Source organism: Entelurus aequoreus, linkage group LG11 (genome assembly GCF_033978785.1).
Source record: "Entelurus aequoreus isolate RoL-2023_Sb linkage group LG11, RoL_Eaeq_v1.1, whole genome shotgun sequence".
NCBI lineage: Eukaryota > Metazoa > Chordata > Actinopteri > Syngnathiformes > Syngnathidae > Entelurus > Entelurus aequoreus.
Genome location: NC_084741.1, coordinates 21,970,990 through 21,988,028, shown reverse-complemented (window position 1 = coordinate 21,988,028; position 17,039 = coordinate 21,970,990). Strand labels below are relative to the sequence as shown.

General features: G+C 39.5%; 1 protein-coding gene across 1 annotated transcript in view; it reads left to right on the top strand.

Moving 5' to 3' along the window:
- The window catches only part of thsd7ab (thrombospondin, type I, domain containing 7Ab), a 621,850-nt gene that overhangs the window by 522,356 nt on the left and 82,455 nt on the right, over nucleotides 1-17,039 (top strand). The window contains exon 20 of the mRNA XM_062062699.1: nucleotides 5,292-5,433. Within this exon, the coding sequence (XP_061918683.1) occupies nucleotides 5,292-5,433 (142 nt within the window). The remainder of the gene's footprint in view (nucleotides 1-5,291; nucleotides 5,434-17,039) is intronic.

Genomic DNA, 17,039 nt, shown 5'->3' with positions numbered 1-17,039 from the left:
TGGAGGGCATTCCAGAGTACTGGAGCCCGAATAGAAAACGCTCTGTAGCCCGCAGACTTTTTTAGGGCTCTGGGAATCACTAATAAACCGGAGTTCTTTGAACGCAGATTTCTTGCCGGGACATATGGTACTCTACAATCGGCAAGATAGGATGGAGCTAGACCGTGTAGTATTTTATACGTAAGTAGTAAAACCTTAAAGCAGTGGTTCTTAACCTTGTTGGAGGTACCGAACCCCACCAGTTTCATATGCGCATTCACCGAACCCGAAACGTAATCATAAAATGATGTTATTATATTAAAGAAATACTAATAAAGATATATTTTACAAACGGAAAGTTACAGGAATGTACACATAATCCCATGTTTACATCTCATTGTGCAACATGTGGACGTTTTAGTGGGAACTAAATGTGATATCTGAAAGGGATACACATTATTTCCAAAGCAGGACCCCCACCCAGATATATAATACTAGTACACAGCTCATGAAAAACAATATGTTATAGTCATTGTAAGTGGGCCAAAACACTTATATTAGAAAATAATCTCATGGAAATGACTGCTGTCATTTGATTACAATAATAAAACATTGAACTTGTTATTTAGTCAGGTTTGGGACAGGTGTGCTGCAGGTGTGACCACAGTGCATGTGCACGTCTGACGTCGCTCACATGTGCTCCACATGAATGTTAAAGGAGTTTTTGCGTTTGCTCACACATATGGAAAATTAGAGGGAACATTGTTTGGGGGTATCCATAATACGCCGACAGGGAGAAGTTTTTGTTTACACGATGAGTCGGGCGTGTCTTGACCTCCGCGGCAGAGGCTCTGTCGAACCCCTGAGGCCGACTCATCGAACCCCTAGGGTTCGATCGAACACAGGTTAAGAACCACTGCCTTAAAGTCACTTCTTAAGTGCACAGGAAGCCAGTGCAGGTGAGCCAGTATAGGCGTAATATGATCAAACTTTCTTGTTCTTGTCAAAAGCCTAGCAGCCGCATTTTGTACCAACTGTAATCTTCAGTATCACCCCATTCATTCGCGCCAGATCCGGCCCGCGGGCCTTGACTTTGACACATAGGCCCTACATGTATTTTTTTTGTCAAGTACTTTAATGACGCATATTATTTCCAGGCTTTGTCGGGCCGCCTAAAATGACGTGGCGCTGGTTTACAAGCACATGCACTGCAAAAAGTCAGTGTTCAAAAACAAGAAAAAAAAATACAAAAATGAGGGGTATTTTATTTGAACTAAGCAAAATTATCTGCCAATAGAACAAGAAAATTTGGCTTGTCAAGACTTTCCTTAACAAGTAAAATTAGCTAACCTCAATGGACCCAAAAATACCTTAAAATAAGTATATTCTCACTAATAACAAGTGCACTTTTCCTGGTAGAAAAAAAAGAGACCTTTTTGCTCAATATGTTGAAAAATATTCTTAAATTAAGTAAATGCTAGTGCCATTATCTTGACATAATGATATGCGCTCGGCATTACATTTCATGAAACCAGCAAACTTATACTAAAAACTAATTTATTTTTCTTAATGGAAAGGCAACAAGGCAACCACCTGTTACTCCCGGGGTCTACTAGCCGCTCAGGCAAATCAAATTGTCTAAAAATGCATTTTTCCATCGATAACATGACATCATCACGCCAAGTGTGGGCTCTTTCAGTCAATTAGTGCGCATATATACAGCCCGGCCCCCGGCCAAATTTTTTTAAATTGTAATTTTGAAGAATTTATCTGAATGTGCATGAACTATTTCTGTTTGAAATGTTAAATGTTTAAATATTAAATGTCAGATTACTGTACTGTGCCAACTTTACTACTATATGAGTACGTGTTTTCCATTGTTTCATTGAAAATAAAACAGCAAAGTCCATTTGGCTGTCATCTGTTTTAATTATGAGACACAATTTTGTTAAAATCATGATTTTTTTTTTCATGCTTGAAATAAAGAAATTATTACTTTGGAAAAAGTAGTTTTATACTTGTGAGTGTTGATGACACAGCTTTGCAACAGTTGATATTCTAGTTTCAAGCATGTTTTACTCAATATAGGTCATCAAATCTCAGCAACAAGCTGTAATATCTTACTGAGATCATTTAGGACCAAAACCCTTAAAACAAGTAAAACACTCTAACATAAAATCAGCTTAGTGAGAAGAATTATGTTATTAGACAGAAAATAAGCAAATATCACTCTTATTTGTTATATTTAAAGGCCTACTGAAACCCACTACTACCGACCACGCAGTCTGATAGTTTATATATCAATGATGAAATCTTAACATTGCAACACATGCCAATACGGCCGGGTTAGATTAGTAAAGTGCAATTTTAACTTTCCCGCGAAATATCCTGCTGAAAACGTCTCGGGATGATGACGTTTGCGCGTGACGTCACGGATTGTAGCGGACATTTTGGGACACCATTGTGGCCAGCTATTAAGTCGTCTGTTTTCATCGCAAAATTCCACAGTGTTCTGGACATCTGTGTTGGTGAATCTTTTGCAATTTGTTTAATGAACAATGAAGACAGCGAAGAAGAAAGCTGTAGGTTGAGACTTTTATTTGTAGGTTGCACAGTGAAGTACATATTCCGTACAATTGACCACTAAATGGTAACACCCGAATAAGTTTTTCAACTTGTTTAAGTCGGGGTCCACTTAAATTGATTCATGATACAGATATATACTATCATATATACTATCATCATAATACAGTCATCACACAAGATAATCACTTTGAATTATTTACATTATTTACAATCAGGGGTGTGCGGGGGGTGGGGGGGGGGTGGGGGGTAGGATATGGACAGCAAGTAGTGGACATAGAGAGAGAGAGAGAGAGAGAGAGAGAGAGATCAGAAGGCATAAGAAAAAGTATCTGTATTTGATTGTTTACATTGATGTGGCATAGAAAGAGAATGAGTTAAGACCTTTGTTAGTTCGGAATCTGGGTTTAACGTGGTTAGTGGAGCTCCCCCTGGTGTTGTGGGTATTAGCGGCTGGCTGCAGCAACACAACCAGGAGGACTTTGAGTTGGATACGCGCTACCGTGAGTACGCAGCTGCGGCTTCCAAACATTTGATCGCTTGCCCGTACGTGCGTGCCGCTATGTGCATGTCACGTACGTAACTTTGGGGGAATATATGTGCTGTATGAACTTTGCGGAGGTGAACGGTACTTTGGACTGTGGGATTGAGTGTGTTGTGCGGGTGTTTGAGTTGTATTGGCGGGTTATATGGACGGGAGGGGGGAGGTGTTTGTTATGCGGGATTAATTAGTGGCATATTAAATATAAGCCTGGTTGTGTTGTGGCTAATAGAGTATATATATGTCTTGTGTTTATTTACTGTTTTAGTCATTCCCAGCTGAATATCAGGTCCCACCCGCCTCTCACAGCATCTTCCCTATCTGAATCGCTTCCACTGCCCTCTAATCCTTCACTCTCACTTTCCTCATCCACAAATCTTTCATCCTCGCTCAAATTAATGGGATAATCGTCGCTTTCTCGGTCCGAATCACTCTCGCTGCTGGTGGTCATGATTGTAAACAATGTGCAGATGTGAGGCGCTCCACAACCTGTGACGTCACGCTACTTCCGGTACAGGCAAGGCATTTTTATCTGCGACCAAAAGTTGCAAACTTTATCGTCGATGTTCTCTACTAATTCTTTTCAGCAAAAATATGGCAATATCGCGAAATGATCAAGTATGACACATAGAATGGACCTGCTTTCCCCGTTTAAATAAGAAAATTTCATTTCAGTAGGCCAGTAGATATCAGTTTTTGCAGTGTGTTTAAGCTCAGCGAAGGCAAAAGTTCATGTCTTCCTACATGGCGACCTCTGGTTTGCCTTTTCCAAGAGCCTGTCAAAGTGTGTGCACTTTGCCAACAGACTTTATTTTTTTGTGCAGAAACACATAGACACAGCAGCAAGGTTCCCACCTACACGGTTGGCTTTGTTCCTCCTTTTTGGAAAAACACGCAGCGGTGTCGGATCTTCTTGTACTCACACCTCTGCCCCCGACACCCTCAATTCCCGCTTCTTCTGTTTTTAAAAAAGCCGTCCTGATGGTTCTGGTTTCGCCCGCTGTTCTCACAGCGGCGCAACAATGTTGTTAATCACATCCCATTCTCTCCCAAAGCGCTCGACACGCCGACTTCCCGGCGTCGCAATCTCGACACGGAGCCAGCCGAGGCTCCAGCGGGGCCCGGCGCATCTTTTATTCATGCCGTCAGTGATGGATTCACGCCGGAGACTGCCAGTGTTCTGGCGGAGCATTACGGGGTTAACGTGGCGGCAGAACCTCCGTGTCTCACCTCAGACGTATCATGTGCCGCTTTCTGGGAAGGTTGTTGTTTTATTTTTAATCAAGAAGCGCTAGAGGAGCCCTCCAAAGACGAGACTCCTGCAGCGTCTTTGTCTTGACTTAAAAAGCCCGGCGGTCCAATTAGCCGCAAGAATCCAGAAGCAAGTCCCCCCCCCCCCCTCTCCCACCCATGGGAAATTTGCCAATATTGAATGTGAGACATTAGAGGAGACGAGAGCCACTTATGGAACGCTGAGTAGAATACATAAGAGCAAAGATGGAGGCAGCTCAGTTGATGTCACTCCCCTGCTGATTCTGCCTCGTCAAAATTTTCGAGGTTTGTTTTGGAGTGTCACTGCGAGAATAATGCAATGATTAGGAAGATCCAACACAAAGTGCTTGAGAACGCTGAGGTCGGGAATAAGTTGTTCTTTTTCGGCGCACTTCCTAACCTTTTTTTTTTTTTTTTTGTCCTGTCCAGCTTCTCAGGCAAATCATATAGTAGAAGTAGATGCCTATATCGGCTGTTCAGATTTACTTTACAAAAGAGAAGTGTAGGATACTTCTCTTGTTGTAGAGTGGCTGTGCCAGCAATCGGAGTGTTGCTGGTTACTGGGGTTCAATTCCCACCTTCTACCTTCCTAGTCACGTCCGTTGTGTCCTTGGGCAAGACACTTCACCCTTGCTCCTGATGGGTGCTGGTAGCGCCTTGCATGGCAGCTCCCTCCATCAGTGTGTGAATGTGTGTGTGAATGGGTGAATGTGGAAATACTGTCAAAGCGCTTTGAGTACCTTGAAGGTAGAAAAGCGCTATACAAGTATAACCCATTTATCATTATCATTTGTTGCCTTATTTGTATTTGACTTTATTAAATGTATTTATATTATCATTTGGTGCAGCCGGGCCGGAGCAGGAGGAACTTACAAACCTATTGACCTGGTCCCGTCTCTCGTTTCTCTCGTTTCAGCCGTGCACCAGGAGCAAGAGCCGCGCGCGCTTGGCGTACACGCTGCGCTCTCCCAGCGTGGGAAGACTTTGTCCAAACAGCAGCGAGGAGGAGCCCTGCGGCCTCAACCTCAACTGCTTCAACTACTTCTACAACATCACGGGTACGACAAGAACAACACGGGGCTGTCGCTGGGCAAGGAATCACACATGTGGCCCTTGCTATCGCTCATTGATGACAGGGCATTTGTACGGCAGCATTAATGTGGCAGAATTATTTGCAAATGTGTATCTCAATCTGTGCGCGTGTAATCCAATTTTCGTGCGAGTGCACTAATTTGTGTCTGTAGGTGTATTTTAAGTTGTCTGTCTGTCCCTAATCAGAAAGAACCCTCAATAGCAGGGGTCCCCAAACTTTTTGACTCCGGGGCCGCATTGGGGTAAAACAATTTGGCTGGGGGCAGCGCTATATATATATATATATATATATATATATATATATATATATATATATATATATATATATATATATATATATATATATATATATATATATATATATATATATATATATATATATATATATATTATATGTAAATGTGTATATATGTGTGTGTATATATGTATATGTCCATGTATATATATGTATGTGTATATATGTATATATATATGTATATGTGTAAAGATGTGTATATATATATATATACTGTATATATACACTACCGTTCAAAAGTTTGGGGTCACCCAAAGAATTTTGTGGAATAGCCTTCATTTCTAAGAACAAGAATGGACTGTCGAGTTTCAGATGAAAGTTCTCTTTTTCTGGCCATTTTGAGCGTTTAATTGACCCCACAAATGTGATGCTCCAGAAACTCAATTTGCTCAAAGGAAGGTCAGTTTTGTGGCTTCTGTAACGAGCTAAACTGTTTTCAGATGTGTGAACATGATTGCACAAGGGTTTTCTAATCATCAATTAGCCTTCTGAGCCAATGAGCAAACACATTGTACCATTAGAACACTGGAGTGATAGTTGCTGGAAATGGGCCTCTATACACCTATGTAGATATTGCACCAAAAAACAGACATTTGCAGCTAGAATAGTCATTTACCACATTAGCAATGTATAGAGTGTATTTCTTTAAAGTTAAGACTAGTTTAAAGTTATCTTCATTGAAAAGTACAGTGCTTTTCCTTCAAAAATAAGGACATTTCAATGTGACCCCAAACTTTTGAAAGATAGTGTATGTATATGTGTATGTATGTATATATATATGTATATATATATGTATGTGTCTATATGTGTGTGTATACATATATATATATATATATATATATATATATATATATATTATATATATATATATATATATATATATATATATATATATATATATGTATGTGTCTATATGTGTGTGTATACATATATATATATATATATATATATATATATATATGTATGTGTCTATATGTGTGTGTATACATATATATATATATATATATATATATATATATATATATATATATATATATATATATATGTATATGTGTATTCATACATATATATTCCTCGCGCACTAATTGACTTAAAGAGCGCACTTGCTGCATGTCACGTTATCGATGGTACAATGCATTTTTAGACAATATGATTTGCCTGAGTGGCTAGGAGACGGTAGAAAATGGACTAGTAAGGACAAATGTAAAAAAATATATATATATATTTATTCATTTTTTATTTTATTTTTTTTTTAACTTGGGACTTCCCTCGGGCTGGATTTTGGACGCTGGGGGGCCGTATCGGGCCCGCGGTCCGTTTGGGGACCCCTGCTCAATAGGCTGTCAATTTACGCAGATGTCAGGTTCAAACATCGATGACATCTATTAAACAAGACAAGAAGCAAGGAAATAAACAGAGACAGAATTCAATTTTGCTCGTCATAGCTCGGTTGGTAGAGTGGCCGTGCCAGCAACTTGAGGGTTCCAGGTTCGATTCCCGCTTTCGCCATTCTAGTCACTGCCGTTGTGTCTTTGGGCAAGACACTTTACCCACCTGCTCCCAGTGCCACCCACACTGGTTTGAATGCAACTTAGATATTGGGTTTCACTATGTAAAGTGCTTTGAGTCACTAGAAAAAAGCGCAATGTAAATATAAATTCACTTCACTTCACTTCAATTTGAGGAGAAACGTGTCGACCTGTAACCTCTGACAGTGTCACCAACGCTCTCACGGAAAAAGGTTCACGTCTCTTTTATTTGGATATTCCCTGTTTACATAACAACAGCTGTTTCTAAAGCAGTGGTTCTTAACCTTGTTGGAGGTACCGAACCCCACCAGTTTCATAGGCGCATTCACCGAACCCTTCTTTAGTGAAAAATATTATTATATATATATTTTTTTAATTCAAAACAAAGTTATATGTTTTTTTACTGGTGCACAAAATGAACCGTGCATGAACATCACCTTGTTCCAAGAACAAAACCAACACAGTGCATGAACTCACAACAAATTACTGTCAGGTTCAAACACCGAACTATCTATTACACAAGACAAGAAGAAAGGAATCAAGCAGAGACAGAGTTGAATTTTACTCATGAGGAGAGACGTATTGGGCTGTACACTCAGTTACAGTTTCACCCTACGCTCTAAGGTACAGTCCCACGTGGTCCTCTATTTATTCGGGAGGTCCCTAGTTAACATCACTGAGGCTGCTTCTGAAGGGAGGGGTAATACAAGCAGCCCCAGTAGATACAATACATGATTATTCAGAATGGAAATGTGCTGACACTCGTGATTTTGCCCTGTCTCTGTTTTGTCTGTGTTAAAGTACTTGATGTCCGTCCTTGGCTGTCAGCAGGCAGGGTCTGAAAACAAACTGCTGACACAAGACAACTCGCAAAGCAAGATTACAAGTTGTGCCTTTGCACAGATAGAAAAGTACAACTTCAGCGCAATTGATAATAACTATAGCAACGGCCTTTAAGCATAAGAGTTGTGTGATAACTTATACATAATTATTCTACCATTTACACACCTGCAAATCAGATGGAAAATTAAAGGTAAAATTGTTTGGGGGTATCCATAACACAGTGATAGGAAGAAGTTTTTATTTACACGATGAGTCGGGTGTGTCTTGACCTTCGCCGAACCCCTGAGACAGACTCAACGAACCCCTAGGGTTCGATCGAACCCAGGTTAAGAACCACTGTTCTAAAGGAATGGGGGGTATGTAAACAGCCCTTGTTTTTGTTCACATTAACACAAAAGAAAAAGATGCCTCAGGCTTGGACTGGTCCTGGATCGAGCTTGGTCAGGTCTTGGATGACAATTGATAACCCCTCCCGTCACCTCCCAACGTACACAATAGAATTTTACAAGCCTTTGGCTTGGTGCAACAAAGACAGCCTCTTGTCTGTTCACTGGGAACTCAGGGAACAGAAAGTTTTTTGATAATTTACATACAATTTTTCTGACAGCAGACCTGATTACACACACTCTGATTGATATACATTTATGTTCATTCTCATGGCAAAGGCTGTGAATACTTATGTACATGTTATATATTACCGTATTTTCCGAACTATAAGGCGCACTTAATTTTTTTTTTTTTTTCTCAAAACTCGAAAGTGCACCTAACGTACGGAATAATTCTGTTTTCTCTTACCGACCTCGAAGCAATTTTATTTGGTATATAGTGTAATGATAAGTGTGACCAGATAACATGTCTTACCTTATAAACACACCATAATAATACTCGTATGTTGAAGCACATCAAGCGGTGCGGCTTCATAGCTTACCAAAGTCGTACTAAAACATTTCGAAAGATTTTTGAGTGCCGTGTGCAGTGTTCTATATTTTCAATGGAACATATAAAAATGTTGGTGTTGTTTACTTGAGTCATATTGCCATAATAGTGCAGTCTACACATATCTCTTACAGTCCAAACAGAGTCTACACATATCTCTTATGTTTGACTGCACTATTATGGCAATATGACTCAAGTAAACAACACCAACATTTTTATATGTTCCATTGAAAATATAGAACACTGCACACGGCACTCAAAAATCTTTCGAAATGTTTTAGTACGACTTTGGTAAGCTATGAAGCCGCACCGCTTGATGTGCTTCAACATACGAGTATTATCATGGTGTGTGTATAAGGTAAGACATGTTATCTGGCATTTTGTTTTACAATATTATACAAATGCAACTTTTCTTACCTTCTGGTACCTGCTGATCTGTATTTGGGATCTGCATAAATCCTGAAAAATTGCGCGCGTCCGCCTTTGTAGTCGATAGGCTTCTTCTTTTTCCTCTATATTCTTGTTATGGGACATTCATCCTCTGCTGTTGCCATTTCTAATATAAAGTAGTGTAAAGTTCTTACTTATATCTGTCAGTAAACTCGCCATGAAAGCGCTAAAACATACCGGTGTAGTGAGTTTAAATTATTCACCCAAGGAACTTTAGTTATTAGAGTTCCGGTAGGACGGTTTTTCACGGGACATATTTCCTGTGTTGTTGTTTCCGGATGAGGAGATGCTGCTCCGTTATTGATTTAAGTAAAGTCTGAATGTCATTAAAACAGTTAGCTCCATCTTTCGACACTTCTTCCACTCCCGTCCTTGCACGCTACACCGCTACAACAAAGATGACGGGGAGAAGACGCTGACGAAGGTGAGCCACGTAAATAAGACCGCCCACAAAACGGCGCATCCGGAAGCGACTGTCAGAAAGTGGCTTGAAGATGATCTGTAAAAAATAATCTATGCAACATTTTGACCAAAGAACTACCATCACATGTTATGTAGACCAGTGGTCCTCAACCTTTTTGTAACTGCAGACCGGTCAACGCTTGAAAATTTGTCCCACGGACCGGGGGGGGGGATTTATTTTCATTTTTTATTTTTTTTGTCATAAAAAAATACAATCATGTGTGCTTACAGACTGTATCCCTGCAGACTGTATTGTTATATATTGATATATAATGTAGGAACCAGACATACTAATAACAGAAAGAAACAACCCTTTTTTGTGAATGAGTGTGAATGGGGGAGGGAGGTTTTTTGGGTTGGTGCACTAATTGTAAGTGTATCTTGTGTTTTTTTATGTTGATTTAATAAATAAATAAAATAAAAATACATTTTTATTTTTTCATTTATTTTATTTTTTTAAATTCTTGTACGGCTCAGTACCAATCGATCCACGAACCGGTGGTTGGGGACCACTGATGCAGACCACAAAGAAGTGTTTTCAATTTAGAAAAAAAAAAAAAAAAAGATTCCATTAATGCACCCTTTAATCCGGTGCGCTTTATATATGAAAAAAGATACAAAAAATAGACCATTGATCGGCAGTGTGCCTTATAATCCGGTGCAGCCTATGGTCTGGAAAATACGGTAGTTTTTGTTTCTTAATACATTTGCCACAAATTCTAAAAAAGTAAGAAAAAAAACAACCTTTTCACATTGTAATTATGTGCGTAGAATTTTGAGGAAAAAAATTAAAATGTATTCCATTTTGGAAGAAGGTTGTAACATAACAAAATGTGGAAAAAGTGAACACTTTCCGGATGCACTGTAAACACGCCAGATTCCTGCCGAAGGAGAACAACAGTCTGTAGCATGGCGTAGAAAAGAGTGGCAAAATTTGCATGCATGAAAACCCTTCCGCGCATGCCTGACTTCTCTGTGAGTGACTTCCTTTGCGCCCGCGTTGTATTTCTTTTTGGCTATTAGGAGCTGGCATTGAAAACACGGCACAGAAACTCCCCTCCTTCCTGATTGGTCACTTCAAACGCCTATCAGAGCAAACGGTTACCTCTAAAGGGGTCATATTACGATTTGTTTCTACTACTTCCTTGTGGTCTACATAACATGTGATGGTGGTTCTTTGGTCAATATTCTGCATTGATTATGTTTTACAGGCCGTCTTCAAGCCGCTTTCTGGCTGTCTCTTCAGGATGCGCCGTTTTGTGGGCGGTCTTATTTACGTGCCTCCACTTTGACAGCATCTTCTCCCTTGTAGTTTTTAGCGCTTCCATATGGATTCTACTGACCGATATAAGCGAGCCAGTCTGCCCCACAACAAGAGGATAGAGAACAAAATTGGACAAAACGGGATTGACTACAGCGTCGGACTACAATGGTGGACCCGCGCAAAGACCTTTGGGTACATTTCTACTAGAGATGTCTGATAATATCGGGCTGCCGATATTATCGGCCGATAAATGCTTTAAAATGTAATATCGGAAATTATCGGTATCGGTTTCAAAAAGTAAAATTTATGATTTTTTTAAACGCCGCTTTACGTAGTGGTACACGGACGTAGGGAGAAGTACAGAGCGCCAATAAACCTTAAAGGCACTGCCTTTGCGTGCCGGCCCAATCACATAATACTTACGGCTTTTCACACACACAAGTGAATGCAAAGCATACTTGGTCAACAGCCATACAGGTCACACTGAGGGTGAGGTATAAACAACTTTAACACTGTTACAAATATGCGCCACACTGTGAACCCACACCAAACAACAATGACAAACACATTTCCGGAGAACATCCGCACCGTAACACAACATAAACACAACAGAACAAATGCCCAGAACCCCTTGCAGCACTAACTCTTCCGGGACGCTACAATATACACCCCCCGCTACCCCCTACCCCCAGCTCAACCTCCTCATGCTCTCTCAGGGAGAGCATGTCCCAAATTCCAAGCTGCTGTTTTGAGTCATGTTAAAAAAAAAAATGCACTTTGTGACTTCAATAATAAATATGGCAGTGCCATGTTGGCATTTTTTTCCATAACTTCAGTTGATTTATTTTGGAAAACCTTGTTACATTGTTTAATGCATCCAGCGGGGCATCATAACAAAATTAGGCATAATAATGTGTTAATTCCACGACTGTATATATCGGTATCGGTTGATATCGGAATCGGTAATTAAGAGTTGGACAATATCGGAATATTGGATATCGGCAAAAAAGCCAATATCGGACATCTCTCATTTCTACCATATATGGATAATCTGCTTAAGTTATCACAGTGGAAAAAAAATCACAGGTGATCATTCCAAACGGTTAGTTTAGCAGAAGGAGGGCAAGATTGTTTTATAAATATCGCCGCCATGCTTAAATGGTTGGATTTCAAATTTTTCAGACTTAGGCAGATACACAAAATCAGGTACCAATAGGTAAGAAAAGTTGTTTTTGTGTACTAGGGCCTCTTTAAACTGTGTGACCCTTCTGATGGAGTCTACAGTGTATAGACGTATTGTTATTTAACATACTGTACATGTTGTACATAACACCCTATTAAACAATGACAATACCATTTATTATAAGGTCATGTCAAAAGTCACAAATTTTAAAAACAACTTTTGACAACTTGATGTCATTAAAGATTATTTATTTCGACGGGCATAATGTTTTTCAGGATATACTTTATGCTCCCTAGATAATTGCAATGGTGCATTATACAATTGGCTCGGAAAGTATTAGACCTCTTTAAAATGTTCTCTCTTTGTTTCATTGCGGCCATTTGCTAAAATCAAAAAAGTTCATTTTGATTTTTTTATTAATGTACACTCTGCATCCCATCTTGGACAGAAAAAAACAGAAATGTAGAAATTCTTGCGAATTTATTGAAAATGAAAAACTCCAAAATCACATGTACAGTCGCGATCAAAAGTTTACATACACTTGTAAAGAACATAATGTCATGGCTGTCTTGAGTTTCCAATCATTTCTACAACTCTTATTTTTATGTGATAGTGATTGGAGCACATACTTGTTGGTCACAAAAAACATTCATGAAGTTTGATTCTTTTATGAATTTATTATGGGTCTACTGAAAATGTGAGCAAATCTGCTGGGTCAAAAGTATACATACAGCAAAGTTAATATTTGCTTACATGTCCCTCGAAAGTTTTTACTACAATAAGGCGCTTTTGATAGCCATCCATAAGCTTCTGGTTGAATTTTTGACCACTCCTCTTGACAAAATTGGTGCAGTTCAGCTAAATATGTTGGTTTTCTGACATGGACTTGTTTCTTCATCATTGTCCACACGTTTAAGTCAGGACTTTGGGAAGGCCATTCTAAAACCCTCATTCTAGCCTGATTTAGCCATTCCTTTACCACTTTTGGACGTGTGTTTGGGGTCATTGTCCTGTTGGAACACCCAACTGCGCCCAAGACCCAGCAGATTTGGTCACATTTTCAGTAGACTCATAATAAATTCATAAAATAACCAAACTTTATGAATGTTTTTTGTGACCAACAAGTATGTGCTCCAATCACTCTATCACAAACAAATAAGAGTTGTAGAAATGATTGGAAACTCAAGACAGCCATGACATTATGTTCTTTACAAGTACAGTATATGTAAACTTTTGACCACGTAGTATATGTGACCATACACACCGTAAACGAGAATGAAGGAACGCGTACACACACATGTACACAAACGCATATTGCATACAACCATTTCTTACAGTATGAGTACTGTGTAGTAAGGGTGGCAATCTTTGGGCACCTCATTACTCGATTATAAATCGATAATCTTTGTATGAATACACAGGTGGAACTCAAAATGTTTTGATATTGTGCAAAAGTTCTTTAATGTCGGCAATTCAACTTCAAATGTGGATTCAAGATGTGATAAACTCATACATGCAAAGTGAGATAATCATCAAAATTATATCAAAAGAATAGATTTTGAGTTGTATGTAACGAGCCTATGTCATATATTACTTTCACCTTGTAAATGTAATTGCAGGGAATACACAAACCTTGGCACAATATAAAACAAATTTTAATTTCACCTATATATATATATATATATATATATATATGTTTAATTATTATCATTAATAATAATTATATATTATGAATTAATGTATTTATTATACGTGTATAAGGAAGAACCCAATAGAGTAGAATCGCTATGTACGACTAGAACAGTGTTTTTCAACCACTGTGCCGCGGCACACTATTGTGCCGTGAGATACAGTCTGGTGTGCCGTGGGAGATTATCTAATTTTCACCTATTTGGGTTAAAAATATTTTTTGCAAACCAGTAATTATAGTCTGCAAATTATGTGTTGTTGTTGAGTGTCGGTGCTGTCTAGAGCTCGGCAGAGTAACCGTGTAATACTCTTCCATATCAGTAGGTGGCAGCAGGTAGCTAATTGTTTTGTAGATGTCGGAAACAGCGGGAGGCAGTGTGCAGGTAAAAATATGTCTAACTCTTAAACCAAAAATAAACAAAAGGTGAGTGCCCCTAAGAAAAGGCATTGAAGCTTAGGGAAGGCTATGCAGAACGAAACTAAAACTGAACTGGCTGCAAAGTAAACAAAAACAGAATGCTGGATGACAGCAAAGACTTACTGTAGAGCAAAGACAGTGTCCACAATGAACATCCGAACATGACATGACAATCAACAATGTCCCCACAAAGAAGGATAAAAACAACTGGGGACGGCGTGGCGAAGTTGTTAGAGTGGCCGTGCCAGCAATCGGAGGGTTGCTGGTTACTGGGGTTCAATCCCCACCTTCTACCATCCTAGTCACGCCCGTTGTGTCCTTGGGCAAGACACTTCACCCTTGCTCCTGATGGGTGCTGGTTAGCTTTGCATGGCAGCTCCCTCCATCAGTGTGTGAATGTGTGTGTGAATGGGTGAATGTGGAAATACTGTCAAAGCGCTTTGAGTACCTTGAAGGTAGAAAAGCGCTATACAAGTATAACCCATTTATCATTTATTTATTTACAACTGAAATATTATTGATTGCTAAAACCAAGTAGAACAAAATCGCTCAAAGGAAGACATGAAACTGCTACAGGAAAATACCAAAAAAAGAGAAAAAGCCAACAAAATAGGAGCGCAAGACAAGAACTAAAACATTACACACAGGAAAACAGCAATAAACTCAAAATAAGTCACGGTGTGATGTGACAGGTCGTGACAATTGTTGCGTTGACCAGCTCTTCCTCCCAGGGATTTTAAGTTGCTGGTCACTCCCAAGTTCTTTTTATGGCACATAAGCTGGAGTTTAAATTGATCACCAGGCAGTAGTTGGTATTTTGTGGTTTATTCTCAAAGCTTTGACAATAAACGTGAGACCAATCCAGTACAGAAGCGTTCCCTCGCCCAGCTAAGATCGATCTCCCCCAGACGTTCTACTCCACCCCCCCCTTCCCCTCCCTCCTGTTGTCTCCTAGACCAGCACCGCTTTGTTCCCTTATCTCAAGAATGTTATAGGAGTCTCAACAGAGAGAATAGTCAACGCTCTGACTCTCTCAGCAAGGACACTCGTAATGCAAGCACTTTGTACCAGACGAAACATTAGCTGATTAAAATATGACTATAGGAGATACCAAAGAAGTAACTATTAAATATGGATATATGTAATTATCCACTTCCGTCACAGTACACTTATTTTGAGACAAGAGCTGTAGTGATGCAAAAAATGTGCCTTGGCTCAAAAAAGGTTGAAAAACACTGGACTAGAAGACGGAACGGTATTTGTACTTCCGGTTCAAGGCACTATAAACAAAAGGAAATACTTTAGACGTTCAACCCGCAGCATCTGCAGTGAGCAAACTCGTCCAAAAGATGGCGCCATAACACAAACAATAAGACACCTTTTCAGTGTCTCTCCGTGTTTTATGTAAACTATTTGTTGAATACAAAACATTATAGCTGTTAGTGAAGAAAAATGACCGCACCGTTTTATAACCCGAAGGGTTCAAAGCGTAGGGAAAAAGTAGCGGCTTATTAGTATCAGGACACCAATTATTACAAGAAACTTACTGCAGTGCCCCAGTATGATCATTTTAAAGCCCCTGAAATGAACAGGCAAGGCCCCTTTTAACCCCACAGACTGCAAACTGTCACATTTCCTTCAAGAACAAAGACGTAATTTCCAAATTGTGCAAAATGAAAACGTTGGAGTCGTCATGTTGCTGTCTGAAACTACATATCTCCAAGATGCTGCTGGCTCATTCCAGCCAAGCATACTATTGAACCAACCCCGTGTTTGTCGACGTCGAGACCATCCGAGCTGCACCTTACATCTCCTTTCCCGTCTCATGTCTCCTACCTTTCAGTCCCCAGAGTGTCGCCTGGCGTCTCAGCATGGGGAAGACACACTTCTTGTTGTGTTGTTGCTTTTGCGTGGCTTCACAAATCAGCTCTCCGCAGCTAAAAACAGACGCCTAAAAACAGTCTTTGTATATTTCTCTGCGCCAACATCGCCCTCCCCGATGTTTTTATTTTTCGCGACGCAGCGGGCTCACTGTGGTTTTTAAAAGCGCCGGCTCCCCCACGTTGTGTCATTTTGTCTCGCACAGACACCGGTTGAGGCTTTTTTCAAGACAAAAAGATTGTGTTGCTTTTTTCCGAGAGTGAATCGCAATCTTAGCAACAACAACACAAAAGCATTCACATGTATTTATTTTCTATCAAACAGGACAATGTGATAGAGGTTTAACCACAATTGCTGGACTTTAGTTTCATTTAATACAGAGTAGTTTTTTACAAAACCCAAAACCAGTGAAGTTGGAACGTTGTGTTATTCGTAAATAAAAACCAAATACAATGATTTGCAAAATCCTTTTCAACTTATATTCAATTGAATAGACTGCAAAAACAAGATATTTAATGTTCGAACTGAGAAACTTAATTTTTTTTTTGCAAATAATCATTAACTTAGCAACACATTGCAAAAAAGTTGGCACAGGGGCATTTTTACCAATGTGTTACATGGC